The 17,925-nt window shown below is 53.8% G+C and overlaps 1 protein-coding gene across 1 annotated transcript in view; it reads right to left on the reverse strand.

Moving 5' to 3' along the window:
* Nucleotides 1-17,925, reverse strand: part of LOC120390571 (hemicentin-2-like) — a 281,097-nt gene that overhangs the window by 45,900 nt on the left and 217,272 nt on the right. Inside the window, exons 4-10 of the mRNA XM_039513303.1 lie at nt 4,088-4,570; nt 3,788-3,853; nt 3,392-3,658; nt 2,638-2,943; nt 2,399-2,501; nt 2,020-2,143; nt 238-427 (exon numbers count right to left, since the gene is read on the reverse strand). Of these exons, the coding sequence (XP_039369237.1) occupies nt 238-427; nt 2,020-2,143; nt 2,399-2,501; nt 2,638-2,943; nt 3,392-3,658; nt 3,788-3,853; nt 4,088-4,570 (1,539 nt within the window). The remainder of the gene's footprint in view (nt 1-237; nt 428-2,019; nt 2,144-2,398; nt 2,502-2,637; nt 2,944-3,391; nt 3,659-3,787; nt 3,854-4,087; nt 4,571-17,925) is intronic.

Below are 17,925 nucleotides of genomic sequence, written 5' to 3' on the forward strand. Positions count from 1 at the left end.
CCCGGCTGCAGGGGACTCTGGGATACCTCCCCTCAATGCAGCGCTCCAGCATCTCCAAGGCTGAGTTGACTCTGTCCTGAGTCCAGGGCAGAGCAGGGAGTTGCGCCCAGGTTTCCCACGTCCTGGGTCCAGTCCTGGGCCGACCCTTTGCCCCCTTCTCCACTCGCTGTGACCCCCCAACCAACAGCACTGGGTGGGCCGGAGACGCCCATCCTGGGCCCATGGCACTAAGGGGTTATTTCCGCCAGACCTCAGAATATTCTGTGGTGGGGGCCTCCGGAGGCTCCCCCGCTGTGCGCTGCGGCTTGGAGACATTGATGGAGGCGTAATGCAGCTCTTCCGGCTCCCTGGGGCCTAGCGGGGCCTTTGTTGCTGCAGGCCCGTCCTGGATGCCTTTCGTCCGGCAGGCGGCTGGAGTCTTGTGATGCTGAGTGAGAAGCAAGGCAGAGACACCAGGCAGAGATTTGCATCCACCCTGCTGAGCTGATTGCATGGGCTGCCCCAGACTCGTTTCCCCCACCCGCCCTGCAAATGCATTTCCGGCATCGGGCGTGCACTAGCAAGAGAGGTGGGATTGGGTATTTCACACTCGCTGTACCATGAGCCAATCCCATGCAAGCACCAGCTGTACAGGCCATGCATTAGCAAGATGCATGGGAGTGTGTGCATTTCATGCACCACGCTTGCATGATTTCATCTCATCGCAGAACAGGTTCTGGAAATGTATTGACTGCTCGGAGCATGCATGAATTGCTCCCATGCATATTGGGACAGGACTGGTTAACTTAATGCGTTCTCTGCATTGCCTGCACCGGCCATCCATTAGCAAGAAACATGGGTTTGTGTGCATTATATGCACTGTTCATGCATGATTTGATCCCATGCATCTCGTGGTTGCATAGAATATGCTGATGCATTCATTACATTTTCTGAGGGGTGCAACAGACACGGAGCACCCTGCATGCACTCAGGGCCGGCTCCAGGCACCAGCTGAGAAAACTGATGCTTGGGGCGGCAGATTCCAGGGGGCGTCATTCAGCCCAATCCTAGGGCGGCACTGACGCTTTTTTTTTTTTGGTTTTGTTCGCTGCTCTGGCCGCCCTGTAGGGCGTGGAGGAGGGGAGTGCCCTGCAGCTAACTCCGCAGGGCAGCCCGCGTCCTTCCCTCCCTGCCGACAGGAGCAGCGTGGAGCTCTCCCGGCAGGCGGCGCGGCAATCGGAGCCATGGGGTGAGCTCTTTCTCCCCCCTCGCTCCCTCCCCCCCCACTAGACAAGGCGGGCACTCTGTAGCATAGGGAGTCCCCCTGCACCCTGGGTCCGGCCACCCTTTAGGGTTTTTTGTTTTGTTTTTTGCCCTGCTTTGCCAGCCGCGCCGTTGTCCCCCCTGTCGCCCCCTTTGTCGCTTTACCACTGCAGGGTTTTAAAAAAATTTTTTCCCTCACTCTGCAGTTTCAGCCGTGCCGTTTTTTGTCCCCCCCCGCTCTAGCTGCACTGTGTTTTCCCCCCCCCCTGCTTTGCTGCTCCGGCACCCCCCCTTTTTTTTTTTGCCTGGGGCAGCAAAAAAGCCAGAGCCGGCCCTGCATGCACTGTGTGATGACAAGCACCTGATACCATAGCAGGTAGTTGCAGAAATGCATTTCTTGCCCTGTTGGTGCATCCAGGAGATACCCAGGGGTTTACAGCATTGCAGCCCCAATCTGTTCCCGTGCACTTTGTGAAGGCACATGAATGCATTCGCTGCATGTCCTCCCCTCTGAGCGAGATCCGAGGGATGAGGTGCATTTTCTGCATGCAGGAGCCGATCCCTCGCAGTTTGGGAAGCCCGGGCTGGTGGCAGGGGTTCATTTCCTGCACTGGGCACATGTGGGGGGTTGTGTGCCCTGGTGAAAGCCTGACTTATATTCATGCATTGGTTATGGGGGTGGGAAAGCGGGGGGAGGGAGGAGGAGAAATGGAGGGGGCAGAGATGGGGTGGGAAGGCCAGGTAGGCTTGGTCCCCCCGCTCCCCCCAGGTACATACCATGGGGATGGTGGGGATGTTACTGTAGATCAGGCTGGCGTCGTCGGCCATGTGCTCGGCCTGGCTCCGGTTATCCAACTCCCTGGCCTCAGCACTGGGGGGCGCCGGCTCCCGGCCCCGCAGCCTGTGGGGAGACGGATCAGGATGGACTCATGAGACTGGGAGGGGTTAGAATAGCCCCGTGGGGTGGAGGAAGGTGGCACATCAGTATGAGAGGCTAGAGTGCAGGGGGCTGGGATAGGCCGAGGAGAGGAGTTAGGGGGAGAATCTTACTGGGAGGAGGTTGGGGTGGCTGGAAAAGCCCAGGGGAGAGGGCAGGGGATCTCAGTGGGATCTAAGAGAGGCAGCTGGGGGTCAGGGTGGGAGGCCTCAAACTCACTTGATCACACAGAGCCCGAGAAGGAAGAAGCCGATGGCGACCCCCAGCCCACAGGCCACCCCGACGCCCAGCACTCCTCCGCACCTGCCAGGCTCCTCTGCACCTGCGAAAACACACAGCACGGAGCACAGCTGGGAGAGAACCCAGGAGTCCTGGCTCCCATCCCCCCTGCCTCCAACTCCAAGACCCCACTCTCCTTCCAGGGCTGGGGACAGAACCCAGGAGTCTGAGTGTCTCACCTCTCTGTGAGGGGCTGAAGTCAAAATGCAGGGCAGCGTAGCTCCCGTGGGGGTTGGAGCCGAGGCAGAAGATCCGGGGGCCCCCTTCCCCGCTTCCCGTCCAGCTCAGGGTGCTGATGGCCTCGTCCCCCCGGGCCCAGGAGCTGACCTGCAGGGTCCCCCGTGAGCCGTTCCCAGCCAGGGGCTCCCCATCCACCTGCCACTGGACCCGGGGTGGGGGGTGGGAGCGCAGGGAGCAGCTGCAGATGACGCTGGGCCCCTGGCGCTGGCAGGACGAGTTCAGCCCAGTCCCCAGCCGGGGGCTGTCTGGGGACAGCAGGAGACACAGCGACAAATTAATAGTCAGAGAGAGAAACCCAGTGACAGGGAATCCTGTGGATTAACTCTACTAATATCCAGAGGCACGGAGTCCCGTGGGTTGTCTGCCCTGAGAAGCTTTTTCAGCCAGCCCCTGGGCACTGATCTGGCCCCATCCTTGGCCAGCAGCACTTCACACCAACCCACCTGCTTCTCCGCCCTCAGCCTGGGCACTCACGGCCCTTGTAGACAGCCCAGGAGTCTGTTCAAGCCTCAGCTGCCCCCCTTGGGGCTTCCCATGAAGCAGCTAATTAACTATGGAATTGGGGCATTGGCTCTGTCTCCGTTTAAACGGGCCAGGCACCTGTGACACCTGCTAGTACTCAGTGGCGAGGAGTCCCACGGATTAACACTGCTGCTCTCCAGTGTCAGCGTCCCAGGGGTTAACCCCACTCACACTCAATGAGCAGCAGGAACATCCCCTGTGCAGAGCTCTCCTTGTTCCGGGCCCAGCACCCATACAGCCCCCCATCCTCGGCCGTCACGTTGGGCAGCTCCAGCCGCAGCTGATTCTTCCCCGCGGAGCGGGAACCCTCGATGGCTCGGCCCCCCCTCACCCAGCTCAGAGCAGTGGGGGGGCTGCTGGCGACGGAGCAGAGGAGCCGCAGGGAGTCGCCCTCCCGGGCCGAGAGCTGTGAGCCATTCGCCACCAGGGTGCCGGGATCTGGGATCAGGAATAACATGGAGCCACTCGCACCCTGAGCCAGCCAGTCCCTGCCCGGGGACTGGATCAGGGCCGGCGCCCCCTAGAGGGGAAAGGCCCCGTGCCCCACTCCCCGCCCCCTAGCGATACCTTGGAATAGCTGGGAGTCGCTCCTGTTAGCTCTGGAGACGGTGATTTGCAGAGTCCTCTCTAGAGCTGAAATACCCACAGCAACGTATTAGATTGGAGAGAGCCCCCCACTGACCCCCTGATCCGCATCCCAGCACCCCCCCGTGAACCCCACCCCACCCCGTAGCGCAGCACCCCTCATGGATCCCCCACCCACCTCGTTCAGCAAAGTGCCCCCTACTGACTGAGCACTCTGTTCCCTGCAGCTCAGCACCCCCTGCTGAGCCCCCAATCCAGCCCCCTACAGCCCAGCACACTCACTGAGAACCCTCTGTCTGCCATGGCGCCCCCTGGAGCTTATCAGTGGGGCTGATAAGTGATGACTGCGGCTGCTCTTACGTGGCACCGAGATCATGAGCATAAGGTCAGTGCCATCGGTACTGGAGCGGTAACTGTATTTCAATATTCCTTTCTCGACTCTAAGGAAATATCTCCCCACATCCGTCTGTCGGGCGTCGCTGATTTGCAGGGAGCAGTCGCCGTGCGCTGGATTCTTCGACAGCCGGAACCGGCCCTGGGTCTCCTGTGACACCCCCTGGCTGGAGTCACTGCTGGCTGCAGGCAGATCATAGCCCACATCGGCTGGATCCTTGTACCAGTATCTGTAGAGCTGGGCTGAGGGACTGTAGGTGTCATACCAGGCTGGGTACGTAAAGGTGCAGGGGACGAGAACAGAGAGACCCTCCTGCACGGACACCGACTGCGGCACCTTCAGGGTAAATCCAGGTGGCTGGGACAGGGACCCTGCAGGGGATGGGGAGGGATCGAAGCAGAACCCATAGAGAGCTGAGACCAACCCTGAGCTCCCACCAGAGCTGTGCTGGTGCCCCTCACTCCCGACCTGCAGCCCCCTGCAAGCCCAGCCCTGGGTCCTCGACCAAAACTCCCTCCATTTAGTTTCCATCCCTCCCTACATCGAGCCCCCTGCCCCCACTCCCTGTCACTCAGCGCCCCCTAGCACCACACTGGGGCATTGGTCTCCTCTCCCCCTCTGGCCAGTCTCCCTTCCAAGTCCTGGGACAGACCTGGCTCCGCTTAGCACAGGTTCTGCCCTTCCCCCTGCCCTGGGGCTGCAGGTGCTGCTTACTTACCCCTCCAGAGCAGGGCGAGGATCAGGACCCTCAGTGTGGCAGGACCCCCTGCTCTCCAGGGCAGGCCCTGAGGCAGGAGCTCCCTTTCCCTGGCATCCTGCTGTGGCGGCAGGGCTCTGCCCATGGCTGGGGCGTCCGGCTAGGACTGACCTAGAGACAGATGGGGGTGGGAAGTGTGAGAGCAGAGGCTCTTGGGGCGGGGACAAATCTGCCTGGAGGACCTTCAGTGCTTCTGGGCTCTGCGGGGAGTGGATCTGGGGCTGCTGGCAGCGCAATGACCCCCCAAATCCTCACATCACCAGATGGTCCAGAGTGATCATGGGTTAAAAAAGTCCTTAAATTGGCAAAAAAACCTTGAGATTTTCTGTTAGAAAATTAATTATTAAATAAAAACTAAATTGAGTGGATAAATTCCACTGTCCCTACTAAACCACCCCAAATCAGGCTACACAAAGGAGAAGGGCTGCAGATCAGGATAAGTAAACAACATGTCAGAAATCTTCTGACCAATTTGAATGAATTCTAATCAGTGGATCGGGACGCTGTTCAACCCGGGGGCTGAAGGAATTAGTTGGAACCACTGGCAATAATATTTTAAAACTCATGGATACCAGGAGAGGTCCCAGAAGACGGGAGAAGGGCTAACAGAGGGGCCATCTTTAAAAAGGGGAAAAGGAAGAGCCAGGGAACTATAGACCAGTCAGGCTGACCTCGACACCTGGAAAGCCACTAGAACAATGTATAAAACCTTCAATTTGTGAGGCCGAAGGGGTGATCACCAGCATGGATTTACCAAGAACAAATCCTGCCAAACCAGCTTGGTTTCCTTCTTTGACGAGGTAACTGGTTGGGGGCTGGGGGAAAGCAGTGGACATAACATACCTGGACTTCAGCAAGGCTTTTGACACAGTCCCACATGACATTCTCATAAGGAATCTGGAGAAGACTTCCTGCAGAACTCAAATGTGAAATTGCAGAACTACTAATTGTGGTTTTTAATGAAGCATTTAAATCAGCTTCTGTACCAGATGACTGGAGGAGAGCTAATGTGACACCAATTTTTAGAAAAGGCTCCAGAGATGATCCCAGAAATTAGAGGCCACTAAGCCTAACTTAAGTACTGGGCAAACTGTTTGAAACTACAGTAAAGAACAGAATTATCACATGCAGAGATTAACATGATTTGTTGGAGAAGATTTGCATTTTTAAAAAAACAGGTTGACTCATCCCTCACCAATTTAATAGACTTTTTGAGGGAGTCAACAAGCACATGGACAAGGGTGACCCAGTCGATGTACTGTACTTAGGTTTTCAGAAAGCCTTTGACAAGGTCCCTCACCAAAGGCTCTTAAGCAAAGTGAGCTGTCATGGGAGAAGTGGAAAGGGCCTCTCCTGGATCAGTAACTGGTTAAAAGATAGGGGAAAAATGATAGGAATAAATGGTCAATTTTCACAGTGGAGAGGGGTAAATAGCAGTATCCCCAGGGGTCTGTACTGGGACCAGTGCTGTTCAACATGTTCATAAATGATTTGGAAAAAGGGGTCAACAGTGAGGTGTTAATAAATGCAGAGGAATGCACACTGGAAACAGGGCCAAGTCCAGGTTTTCTACCGCTCCAAGCGGCGGAGAAAAAAAAAAAAGAAGCACCGATCGGTGGCAGGTCCTTCACTCCATACAAACTATACATATAAAATCAGGTGTTACCTCTCAAAAACAATTAAAAAATTAAAAAAGAAATATTGGAGTCGTGGATAGTTCTCTGAAAACATCCACTCAATGTGCAGCAGCCGTCTAAAAAAGCGAACAGAATGTTGGGAATCATTAAGAAAGGGATAGATAATAAGACAGAAAATATCATGTTGCCTCGATATAAATCCATGGTACACCCACATCTTGAATACTGCGTGCAGATGTGGTCGCCCCATCTCAAAAAAGATATATCGGAATTGGAAAAGGTTCAGAAAAGGGCAACATAAATGATTAGGGGTATGGAACAGCTTCCATATGAGGAGAGATTAATAAGACTGGGACTGTTCAGCCTGGACAAGAGACACCTAAGGGAGGATATGATAGAGGTCTATAAGATCATGATTGGTGTGGAGAAAGTAAATAGGAAATTGTTATTTACTCCTTTCCATAACACAAGAAATAGGGGTCCCCAAATGAAATTAATAGGCAAGAGATTTAAAACAAACAAACGGAAGCATTTCTTCACACAACACAGTCAACCTGTGGAGTTCTTTGCCAGAGGATGTTGTGAAGGCCAAAACTATAACAGAGTTGAAAAACAACTGGGTAAATTCATGGAGGACAGGTTGTTACCTAGCAGCTTTGTGTTCTTGGTGAACCGGGGTGCAGTAACAGCCTGTCTGAATCACAACCCACCGCCACCCAGCCTGTGCTTGAACCAAATCTGCATAAAAAAACCTAGACTTATACCTAAACCCCTGGGATAAGGGTGACAGAATTAAGGAAACTCCCCTAGCCTCATTTGCATTGAAGAAGGGACAGGGAAGCATCTCCATTAGCATACAGGATGCAAAACAGAGATCCCAAGGCAAGAACCACATGGAACTCTGGGACCAGAAAAGCAGGGAAGCATGGCATGATGGGGGAATCTCTGCTCCAGATGTTAATGAACCTGCCTGCACACACCCAGCTCAGCAGTTATCAGACCAATGCTAGGAATAAACCCTTGATTGAATCCAAACTAATGAATTGCCTTGTGAGCTCCGTCCAAGGACCACCGCCCATAGCCAGGAATGATCAGCTCCCATGTCTAGCCTGAACAAAACAACGTTGGTATATCCTATGTTTACACATTAACAAATCTAGTGTTGTCCCTCCAACCATGGTTGTTTCTCTACAAAAACCACTACCCACACTCAAGTGTGTTCTGATCCCTGGATTCAAAATCTGCATCAGTTCCACTGGGACTTCACCTTCTCCTGACTGATCGTGCTGGGCTCCCCTGTGGTTATTACCTAGCAATAAATAACTTCCATGATTAAATGGGTTGCTTCTCTTCCCCGCCCCCGCCATGGGTGTTTTTTGGTTTCCTCATTCGCTCTGCAGCAACACTCCTCGTACCTAAGCTAAATCCTATGGGGTTTGCTCATCAAATGGGTTACTGCCATAACAACTGTAACATGACAGTGGGGATAGGGACGTGCTGAACCAGGGGCATATGAGGGTGGCAGCTTGAGAGTGCTGATTGACCCGGTCCTCTCAGCTGGGGGGAGTTACCAACACTTTGGAGGATGGAGATAAAACTCAGAGGGATCTCGATAAATTGGAGAACTGGGCTGTAAACGACACAATGAAATTCACGAAGGACAAATGGAAGGTGCTCCGTTTAGCGAACAAAAACCAAATGCACAAATACAGGATGGGGAAGAACTGGCCTGGCAGCAGCACTGCTGAGAAGGAGCTGGGAGTTGTGGTGGATCACAACCTTGACAGGAGTCAGCAATGCGATGCTGTTGCAAAAAATCAAATGCAATTTCAGGTTCCATGAACAGAGGCAGCACATGAAAGTCAGGAGAGGTGACAGTACCACTCTATATGGCGCTGGCTAGGGCTCAGCAGGGGACTGTGTCCAGTTTTGGTCAGTAATGTATAGAATGGATGTAGAGAAACTGGAAAGGATCCAGAGGCGAGGGATAAAGATGATCAAAGGGATGGAATGGAAGCCCTAGGGGCACAGCCTGAGGGAACTGGGCAGGGGTAGTGTGGAAAACTGATTGGGGAAGGAGGGGGACATGATTACAGCTTTCAAATACTTGAAGGCTGCCATAGAGAAGATGGAGAAAAGATGTTCTCACCCCACCCCGAGGGCAGGAAAGGGGGCAATGTGTTCACAATGGCAATGGGTTTTGTCATACCCCACCCACCACCCGAGTGCTGGTGTCGCCTTCACATGGTGAGTGTCTCGGTTCTGCGGGGACCCAGTGGAGCTGGATGGCCCAGAAGTGGGTAAAGTGTCCCCAGGGGCGGGGAGTGCAGAGAGCTGACGGCTCCCCCCTCTGCAGCCAGGGCGGGGCACTAATGTTGCTCTTCCCCACCCCCACTCCACCCTGCTCCTCTTGCAACTGGGACTCTCCTCCCCCGCACCATGAAAATGGGATTGACCACTCCCTCCTCCCCACTCTTCTCAGAATGGTAGGGGCCACTCATCACTACCCCCACTCCCAAGCTCTTGTGAGAATAGTATGGGCCACTCCCTGCTCCCCACTCCTCACATGTGAAAATGATATTGACCACTCACACCTTCCCCCTTCTCACCTGTTAATATGGTTTGGGCCACTCTATCATTTCCCCGCCATCCTTATGAAAAAATGATGTGGATTATTCACTCCTCACCCCCTCCTTTCCTTTTAAAATGGTCTGAGCCACTCCCCTCCAGCCCCATTCCCTTTCTGTGCAAATGGTACCGGACAGTGGCTCCTCGCACCCCCATGAAAATGGTACAGGCCTGTGATGTAATGCGTGTGATATAATAACTCATTGAAAGTTGACAGGGCCAGAAAGGGGTTTGCTCCGGACTTGCCCAGGAGCCCAGCGCTGGGATAGCAAGGGGCTGCGGGTCAGGATTGAGGGGCACCCCAGTCTCCGCAGACCTTCCAGCTTCTTCTCCATCATTTCCACTGACCCCTAGACCTGCAGAGGGGGGCCCAGCGCCTGGGTCTCTGACCCTGCAGCCCGGGTTCCCCAAGGTTTGTGACTCGGAGCCTGGGGAAGTGGCAAGCACAGGAACCTGAAAGCAGAAGTGGGTGCGGATGGGAGGGGGTTGAGGGGAGATGCTCTCTCAGAAACCCCAGCACCAGCATGCTGCCAACTTCCCCTCCCTCTGGCTGGGGCTGCCTGCGGCTTCTCTGCAACAGGGGCAGGCTGCGTATTGCTTGTAGGGCTGGAAATAGAACCCAGGAGTCTGGGCTCCGAGCCCCTCTACAGCTTACTCTCCTCCCTGAGCTGGGATAGAACCCAGGAATCTTGACTCCCTGCCTCCACCCCACACTGTAACCCACTAGGCCCTGCTCCCCTCCCAGAGCCAGGGACAGAACCCAGGAGTCCGGGCTATCTGCCCCCCGGTCCCAGCTCTATCCCTTTATTACTGCTTTTTCCAGTCACACAATATTTTAACACAAGCAGCTCACACCTCTTATCATATTGGACATGCTGCAGACGCTAATCACTCACCCTGAGCTGAGATGCAGCCACCTCCAGGCGGGGCAGCTGAGGAACAGTCACACAGCAACACTGCCCAGAGGTTGCTCACCCGGAGCTGAGATGTGTCCGCCTCTGGGGCGGGGCGGCTGGGAACAGCGCACGGAACACCAGATGTCCGGCTAGGACGGCTAGTGAATCCCGACTCCAATGGGAAGAACCGGGTGCGTGAAGAGACCTGGCTGGCAGGGAGCGGGTGCGAGTGTCAGGGCGAGGGCTGGGGAGAGATGTGAGATTTCAAGACAGGAAGGGGAAGTCAGGGGTGGAGATTTCGGTGCCATCGACGCAAGAGGGAGATTGTCAGAGATACATGCAGCTCCCATGGACAGCCGGCTTCCGGCCCCACCGCAGGGGGACTGGCTGGGGGTGGGGGGAATGTGGCATGGAGTCTTTTCCCCTCTAGGGAGCCCTGGCTCTAATCTGCCCCAGGGTGGGGCACTGGCTGGTTCTGGGGGGTGGGAATGGGACCCGGGGTCCTTCCCCTCTAAGGTCTCTCAGCAAGGGAGATGCCAGCAGATCGGAGCCAGTCCATTGAGTGCAGATGTTTGTTTTCTGACTCTCAGTTCCTCAAATGTCTCCCCGATCCCAGGTCACTGAATCTGGGATTCCCTTGTGATGGGACCAGGGTTATCGGCTGGATCAGGAGAAGCAGCTGGATTCCACCATCCACTACAGACTCCGTCCTTTGACTTAAGAGCTGAGATGCATCTGAATCTGTCCTGGGGGCTGTTTACACAGGGACCTCGCCCCAGTGCTGAGATGCTGCTTGCCAGGGGCTAGGATTCACGATGTGACGGAGAGACTGCCGAGACTCATCAAGCCCTCGGATCGCTACCCCTTCCTGCTTCTTCACGTGGGCACCAATGATACTGCCAAGAATGACCTTGAGCGTATCACTGCAGACTACGTGGCTCTGGGAAGAAGGATAAAGGAGTTTGAGGCGCAAGTGGTGTTCGCATCTATCCTCCCTGTGGCAGGAAAAGGCCAGGGTAGAGACCGTCGAATCGTGGAAATCAACGAATGGCTACGCAGATGGTGTCGGAGAGAAGGGTTTGGATTCTCTGACAATGGGATGGTCTTCCAAGAAGAAGGATTGCTTGGTAGAGACGGGCTCCACCTCACGAAGAGAGGGAAGAGCATCTTTGCAAGCAGGCTGGCTAACCTAGTGAGGAGGGCTTTAAACTAGGTTCACCGGGGGAAGGAGACCAAAGCCCCGAGGTAAGTGGGGAAGTGGGATTCCAGGAGGAAGCACAAGCAGGAGACTGCAAGAGGGGAGGACTCCTGTCTCAGACCGAGAAAGCGGGACAATCAGCGAGATATCTTAAGTGCCTATACACAAATGCAAGAAGCCTGGGGAACAAGCAGGGAGAACTAGAAGTCCTGGCACAGTCAGGGAATTATGATGTAACTGGAATAACAGAGACTTGGTGGGATAACTCACATGATTGGAGTACTGTCATGGATGGATATAAACTGTTCAGGAAGGACATGCAAGGCAGAAGAGGTGGGGGAGTAGCGTTGTATGTAAGGGAGCACTATGACTGCTCAGAGCTCCAGTATGAAACTGCAGAAAAACCTGAGTGTCCCTGGATTAAATTTAGAAGTATGAACAACAAGGATAATGTCGTGGTGGGAGTCTGCTACAGACCACCAGAACAGGGGGATGAGGTGGACGAGGCTTTCTTCCAGCAACTAACAGAAGTTGCTAAATCACAGGCCCTGGTTCTCATGGGTGACTTTAATCACCCTCATATCTGCTGGGAGAGCAATACAGCAGTGCACAGACAATCCAGGAAGTTTCTGGAAAGTGTAGGGGACAATTTCCTGGTGCAAGTGCTGGAGGAACCAACTAGGGGAAAAGCTCTTCTTGACCTGCTGCTCACAAACAGGGAAGAAATAGTAGAGGAAGCAATAGTGGATGGGAACCTGGGAGGCAGTGACCGTGAGATAGTCGAGTTCAGGATCCTGACACAAGGAAAAAAGGAAAGCAGTAGAACAGAGACCCTGGACTTCAGAAAAGCAGACTTTGACTCCCTCAGGGAACTGATGGGCAAGGTCCCCTGGGAGAATAACATGACGGGGAAAGGAGTCGAGGAAAGCTGGCTGTATTTTAAAGAAACCTTATTGAGGTTGCAGGAACAAACCATCCCAATGTGTAGGAAGAAAAGTAAATATGGCAGGTGACCAGCTTGGCTTAACAGTGAAATCCTTCCTCATCTTAAACACACAAAAAAACAGCTTACAAGAAGTGGAAGATTGGACAAATAACCAGGGAGGAGTATAAAAGTATTGCTCAGGCATGCAGGTGTAAAATTAGGAAGGCCAAATCACACTTGGAGTTGCAGCTAGCCGGAGATGTTAGGAGTAACAAGAAGGGTTTCTTTAGGTATGTTAGCAACAAGAAGAAAGTCAAGGAAAGTGTGGGCCCCTTGCTGAATGAGGGAGGGAACCTAGTGACAGAGGATGTGCAGAAAGCTAGTGTACTCAATGCTTTTTTTGCCTCTGTCTTCACAGCCAAGGTCAGCTCCCAGACAGCTGCACTCTGCAGCACGGTATGGGGAGGAGGTGACCAGCTCTCTGTGGAGAAAGAAGTAGTTCGGGACTATTTAGGAAAGCTGGATGAGCAGAAGTCCATGGGGCCGGATGCGCTGCATCCGAGGGTGCTAAAGAAGTTGGCCGATGAGATTGCAGAGCCATTGGCCATTATCTTTGAAAAATCATGGCGAGCGGGGGAGGTCCCGGATGACTGGAAAAAAGCTAATGTAGCACCCATCTTTAAAAAAGGGAAGAAGGAAGATCCAGGGAACTACAGGCCAGTCAGTCTCACCTCAGTCCTTGGAAAAATCATGAAACAGGTCCTCAAGGAATCAATCCTGAACCACTTAAAGGAGGGGAAAGTGATCAGGAACAGTCAGCATGGATTCACCAAGGGCAAGTCATGCCTGACTAACCCAATTGCCTTCTATGATGAGATAACCGGCTCTGTGGATGAGGGGAAAGCAGTGGATGTGCTATTTCTGGACTTTAGCAAAGCTTTTGATACTGTCTCCCACAGTATTCTTGCCAGCAAGTTAAAGAAGTATGGGCTGGATGAATGGATGGTAAGGTGGATAGAAAACTGGCTAGATGGTCGGGCTCAATGGGTAGTGATCAATGGTTCCATGTCTAGTTGGAAGCCGGTATCAAGTGGAGTGCCCCAAGGGTCGGTTTTATTCAATATCTTCATTAACGATCTGGAGGATGGTGTGGACTGCACCCTTAGCAAATTTGCAGATGACACTAAACTGGGAGGAGTGGTTGATACGATGGAGGGTAGGGATAGGATACAGAGGGACCTAGACAAATTAGGGGATTGGGCCAAAAGAAATATGATGAGGTTCAACAAGGACAAGTGCAGAGTCCTGCACTTAGGACGGAAGAATCCCATGCACTGCTATAGACTAGGGACCGAATGGCTGGGCAGCAGTTCTGCGGAAAAGGACCTAGGGGTTACAGTGGACGAAAAGCGGAATATGAGTCAACAGTGTGCCCTTGTTGCCAAGAAGGCTAATGGCATTTTGGGTTATATAAGTAGGGGTATTTCCAGCAGATCGAGGGATGTGATCATTCCCCTCTACTCAGCACTGGTGAGGCCTCATTTGGGGTACTGTGTCCAGTTTTGGGCCCCACACTACAAGAAGGATGTGGATAAATTGGAGAGAGTCCAGCGGAGGGCAACAAAAATGATTAGGGGGCTGGAGCACATGACTTATGAGGAGAGGCTGAGGGAACTGGGATTGTTTAGTCTGCAGAAGAGAAGAATGAGGGGGGATTTGATAGCTGCTTTCAACTAACTGAAAGGGGGTTCCAAAGATGATGGATCTAGACTGTTCTCAGTGGTAGAAGATGACAGAACAGGGAGTAATGGGCTCAAGTTGCAGAGGGGGAGGTTTAGGTTGGACATTAGGAAAAACTTTTTCTCTAGTAGGGTGGTGAAGAACTGGAATGGGTTAACTAGGGAGGTAGTGGAATCTCCTTCCTTAGAGGTTTTTAAGGTCAGGCTTGACAAAGCCCTGGCTGGGATGATTTAGTTGGGTTTGGTACTGCTTTGAGCAGGGGGTTGGACTAGATGACCTCCTGAGGTCCCGTCCAACCCTGAGGATCTTTGATTCTATGTGGCTGCCTCTGGGGTGGGGCTCGGGGGCTGTTTATACAAGAACTCCTTGCCTGGTGTTGAGATACACAAGGATTTGGGAGAAACCTAGAACTGAAAGAAACACAGCTCCCCTTAGGGACTTTGGGACCAGCCCAAGCAGCCTACGATCCTGAATCTCCCACCCCTGGCCTACTCTGCCCCAGTACAGTGGCACATCTGCTCTGCCCCCCTGCGTGTGGGCACCAGCGGCTGTGCTGGTAGGTTGGTTGATGAACAGATCTTGCACAAGAGGAAGTTTCCAGTTGGTGCATTTGCTCCACCTCCGGCCGGTTGGCCCCTGTTCAGGGCTGGGTTAGAGCCATGGAGAGCAGGTGAGAGGGTCCCATTGAACACTGGGGCTCGGCCGCTTGGACACAGGTCCCCAGCCAGTGATCGGAAGGGGGGAGCCCGGGACAGATACCTGCTGGGACTGTGGCTGCCGGGTCTAGTGGGTTAGAACTCGCTGTGCTGAATCCATGTGGATCAGGGCAGATCCCTGCTCATTGGGGCGAGATCCGGGACAGGAACCCCGGTGTCCGGGCCGGCCCCTAGCTTGGTGTGCGTAGTGTTGCAGGACTCACCAGCATGGCGCCTCCTGCTGGTCACTTCTGGGAATTAGCTCATCCAGCCTCTGGAGCACCCTCTGCAGGCCGGTGTCCTGCAACCGCTTGGCCCCCCGTGTCCCTCCCAGATCCAGTGCCCCATTATCTGGGGGTTCTGCCCGCTGGCAGCAATCCCTTCCTCTCAGGGTCTCCCCTCCCCAGGGAACTCCCACCCTCTATCCCCCGCTTGCCTCAGCCTATGGGCTACTGCCAGTCACCATCTACCCCCCTTTCACTGGGGCCGACTGCCGGCTGTATGAGCCAGTCATCACAGGCAAGGGAGGTTTTTGACCTGCTGCCTTTCCCTGCAACCCAGGACCCCCAGGGGCCTTGTACAATGCCCTGCAGCCTGGGGAGTTGCTGGCCCAGAGCTCCCCAGCTCCTCTGGCCTTTCCCCAGCCCTGCTCCACTTCAGCGCTCAGGCAGCCACATCCTTCCCCCTCCCCAGCTGGAGGGAGCCTGCCTGCTCCTGGCCCACTGCCCTCTTACAAGGGCCAGCGGGGCCCTGATTGGGGTGTGGCCATCGCTGAGGCTGCTTCCCCCAATCAGCCTTTCCCCCTGCCCAGCCCCCCCCCCCCAGGGCTGCTTTTAACCCCTCCGGGCAGGAGCGGGGTGACCAGTCCGCTCCAGTGTGGTACATTCTGCCTCTGGTTAATCCCCGTTTGCTTTCAGACGCTTTCTAATTAACTGCCCCAGAGGTTTCCCTCGGTCGCTGTTAAATAGATGCCCCACCTGGAGGTGGTTGCATCTCAGCACCAGCCGGGCAAGGGATCCTTATATAAACAGCCCCCGTGCCCCACCCCAGAGGTGGCCACATCTCATTTCTGGCCAAGGGGTCCCTGTATAAACAGCTCCGCACTCCACCCCAGAGGCAGCTGCATCTCAGTGCTGGGCAAGGGATCCTTGTGCATTGTACTGAGCTCAGTATTTGACTCGTGTGTTTTTCCAGGGTCTTGGGAATTACCAGGTTCAGATGCAGGAAAAACTGGGAAACCTTGGAACCGCCAGGTCGACATCTAAACCTGACATGGCTGATAACATGGAGATCATGGGGACTGGGGTCCATCTCTTACTGATATGGGAGGGAAAGGATTAATTACCAGTCATTATCTATCTATGTATCCCCATCCACCCCCAGTATCTATCTATCTATCTATCATCTTAATAATTCAAATAATTCTGTTTCTTTTTATGTCCTGAAGATACTTTAAAACATGGGAGGTGGGGGGTGGGAATTGAAAAATGTGGGACCTTTTTTTGTGAGAAATTCCTAGCCAGTGAATTTTTCCCAGTTTTAAATGGCGAAGATCTCTGTGAAACCTTTCTAAAAACCAAAAAAAATCCTGGGATTAGTTTTTAGGAAAGGGAACTTTTGCACAAAACTTTCATTTTAAAAAGAACCTGTGTCGAAGTGGGGGATTTTGTTAGTGTTTTGCATGAATACGGGGTGTGCCTCGGTTTCCTTGTATTCTACGTGGGTAACGAGGTGGTGGGAGAGGGGGATTGTGGTTGGAGAGGACCAGGTGTGACCTCACCTAGCAGGTGGAACCCTGGACACCGGCCTGGACATTATGGGACTTAGCAACCAGAGGCCCAGCCCATCTTAGGAGCCTGCCTGTTCTGTCCAGTGGGAGGACAAAGGGTGGAGGAGAGAGGGCCCCGGTGACCTGACCAGGTCTTAATCTCCCAGAATGAGTGTGACCCCGAGAGGGTTTGTCACACTTGGGGGGTTCCTCCCAGGGACCCTCCAGAGCTGAGCAAACCCGGGGCCTGGGAGTCTCTGCCACAACCCAGATCTGGTGTGATAGTTTTAATAGAACAAGCAAAATATAATTAGTATCGTACATAAAAATATTGAACACAATCAATCCAGCATTTCTCCAGAGATTTAACACTTGCTCACGCTCTAAGATTATGTCTGGTTTTGTGTAACTTCGCCATCTGGTGGCTCCATACAGAACAGCGTGTTCCTCCCATCCCATCTCTCCTATGCAGGATTCTCTGCCCAGAGGCCAGACCTGTGCCTGAGGGTCCCAGAATAGGTGGGCGAGCCTGGGTGGGTCTCTGCTTCATCATCCCCTGAACATTCAAGCCACTGATGGGGCCCAGATGGCATTTGGGGATCTCTAGGCCTTGGTTCATGGAGCAAGCAGATGTCTTCTGAGGGAAACCTGTCGCTGCCAACATCCCCTACCAAGAGTTGTTGGAGGAGAGGCGGGGACACTTCTGGATGCTGGGGTTCCTGGAGAACGGTGGCTGCTCCTTGGGCATCGAGAACATGTGAGCCGGGGATGGGGGCTGCTATTATCTGCACATCACCAAGGGGAATTCATTGCGGCAAAGCTACTGAGCAACACAACCCGCCCTCATTGTCACTGGTATTCCACCGCTGCCACCTAAGCCAGGGTCCCATGGGGGCCAGGAATGATGCGGGGGCGCCATAAGACAAGTTCGCCCAGGGTGCCATTTCCCTAAGGACGGCCCTGGTCATAACCATCAGGGCAACAAACAGATCATCTACTGGTCATATCAATATTACAGGCAGCTTCCACGAGCTGCCCAGGCCCATGGGTCTGAGCTGGAGGGGTTGGGAGGGGGCCAGGTACTGGGCTAAACAGGCCCATTGGCCTCACCTGGGGTGGCAGTACCCCCAGCTGAGGTCTCATTCTCCATTTCCTCAGTCCTGTGAGATTCCAATTCTTTTTCGGCTCTTCGGTGGCTGAGGAACAGCCTGATCTACACAACGGACTTGGGCACTGTGGATTCCCTGGCCCCTGGCCAGTCCTTCCTTCTGCTTCCACGACAGCAGCAGGGTGTTCTGAGAGAGAGAGAGAGAGAGATTATGGGGTATGTAAATGGCTGGAAGTCATGACAGAGAGACAGGTGGGTGTATTGGGGATGAATAGATGCATAGACAGGTGGGTAGGTACATAGCTGGGTGGATGGATAGACGGTAGGTAGGTGGATACATAGGTGGGTAGGTGGGTCGGTAGCTGAGTTACCGT

The sequence above is a fragment of the Mauremys reevesii genome, linkage group 24 (genome assembly GCF_016161935.1).
Source record: "Mauremys reevesii isolate NIE-2019 linkage group 24, ASM1616193v1, whole genome shotgun sequence".
NCBI classification, from domain to species: Eukaryota; Metazoa; Chordata; order Testudines; family Geoemydidae; genus Mauremys; species Mauremys reevesii.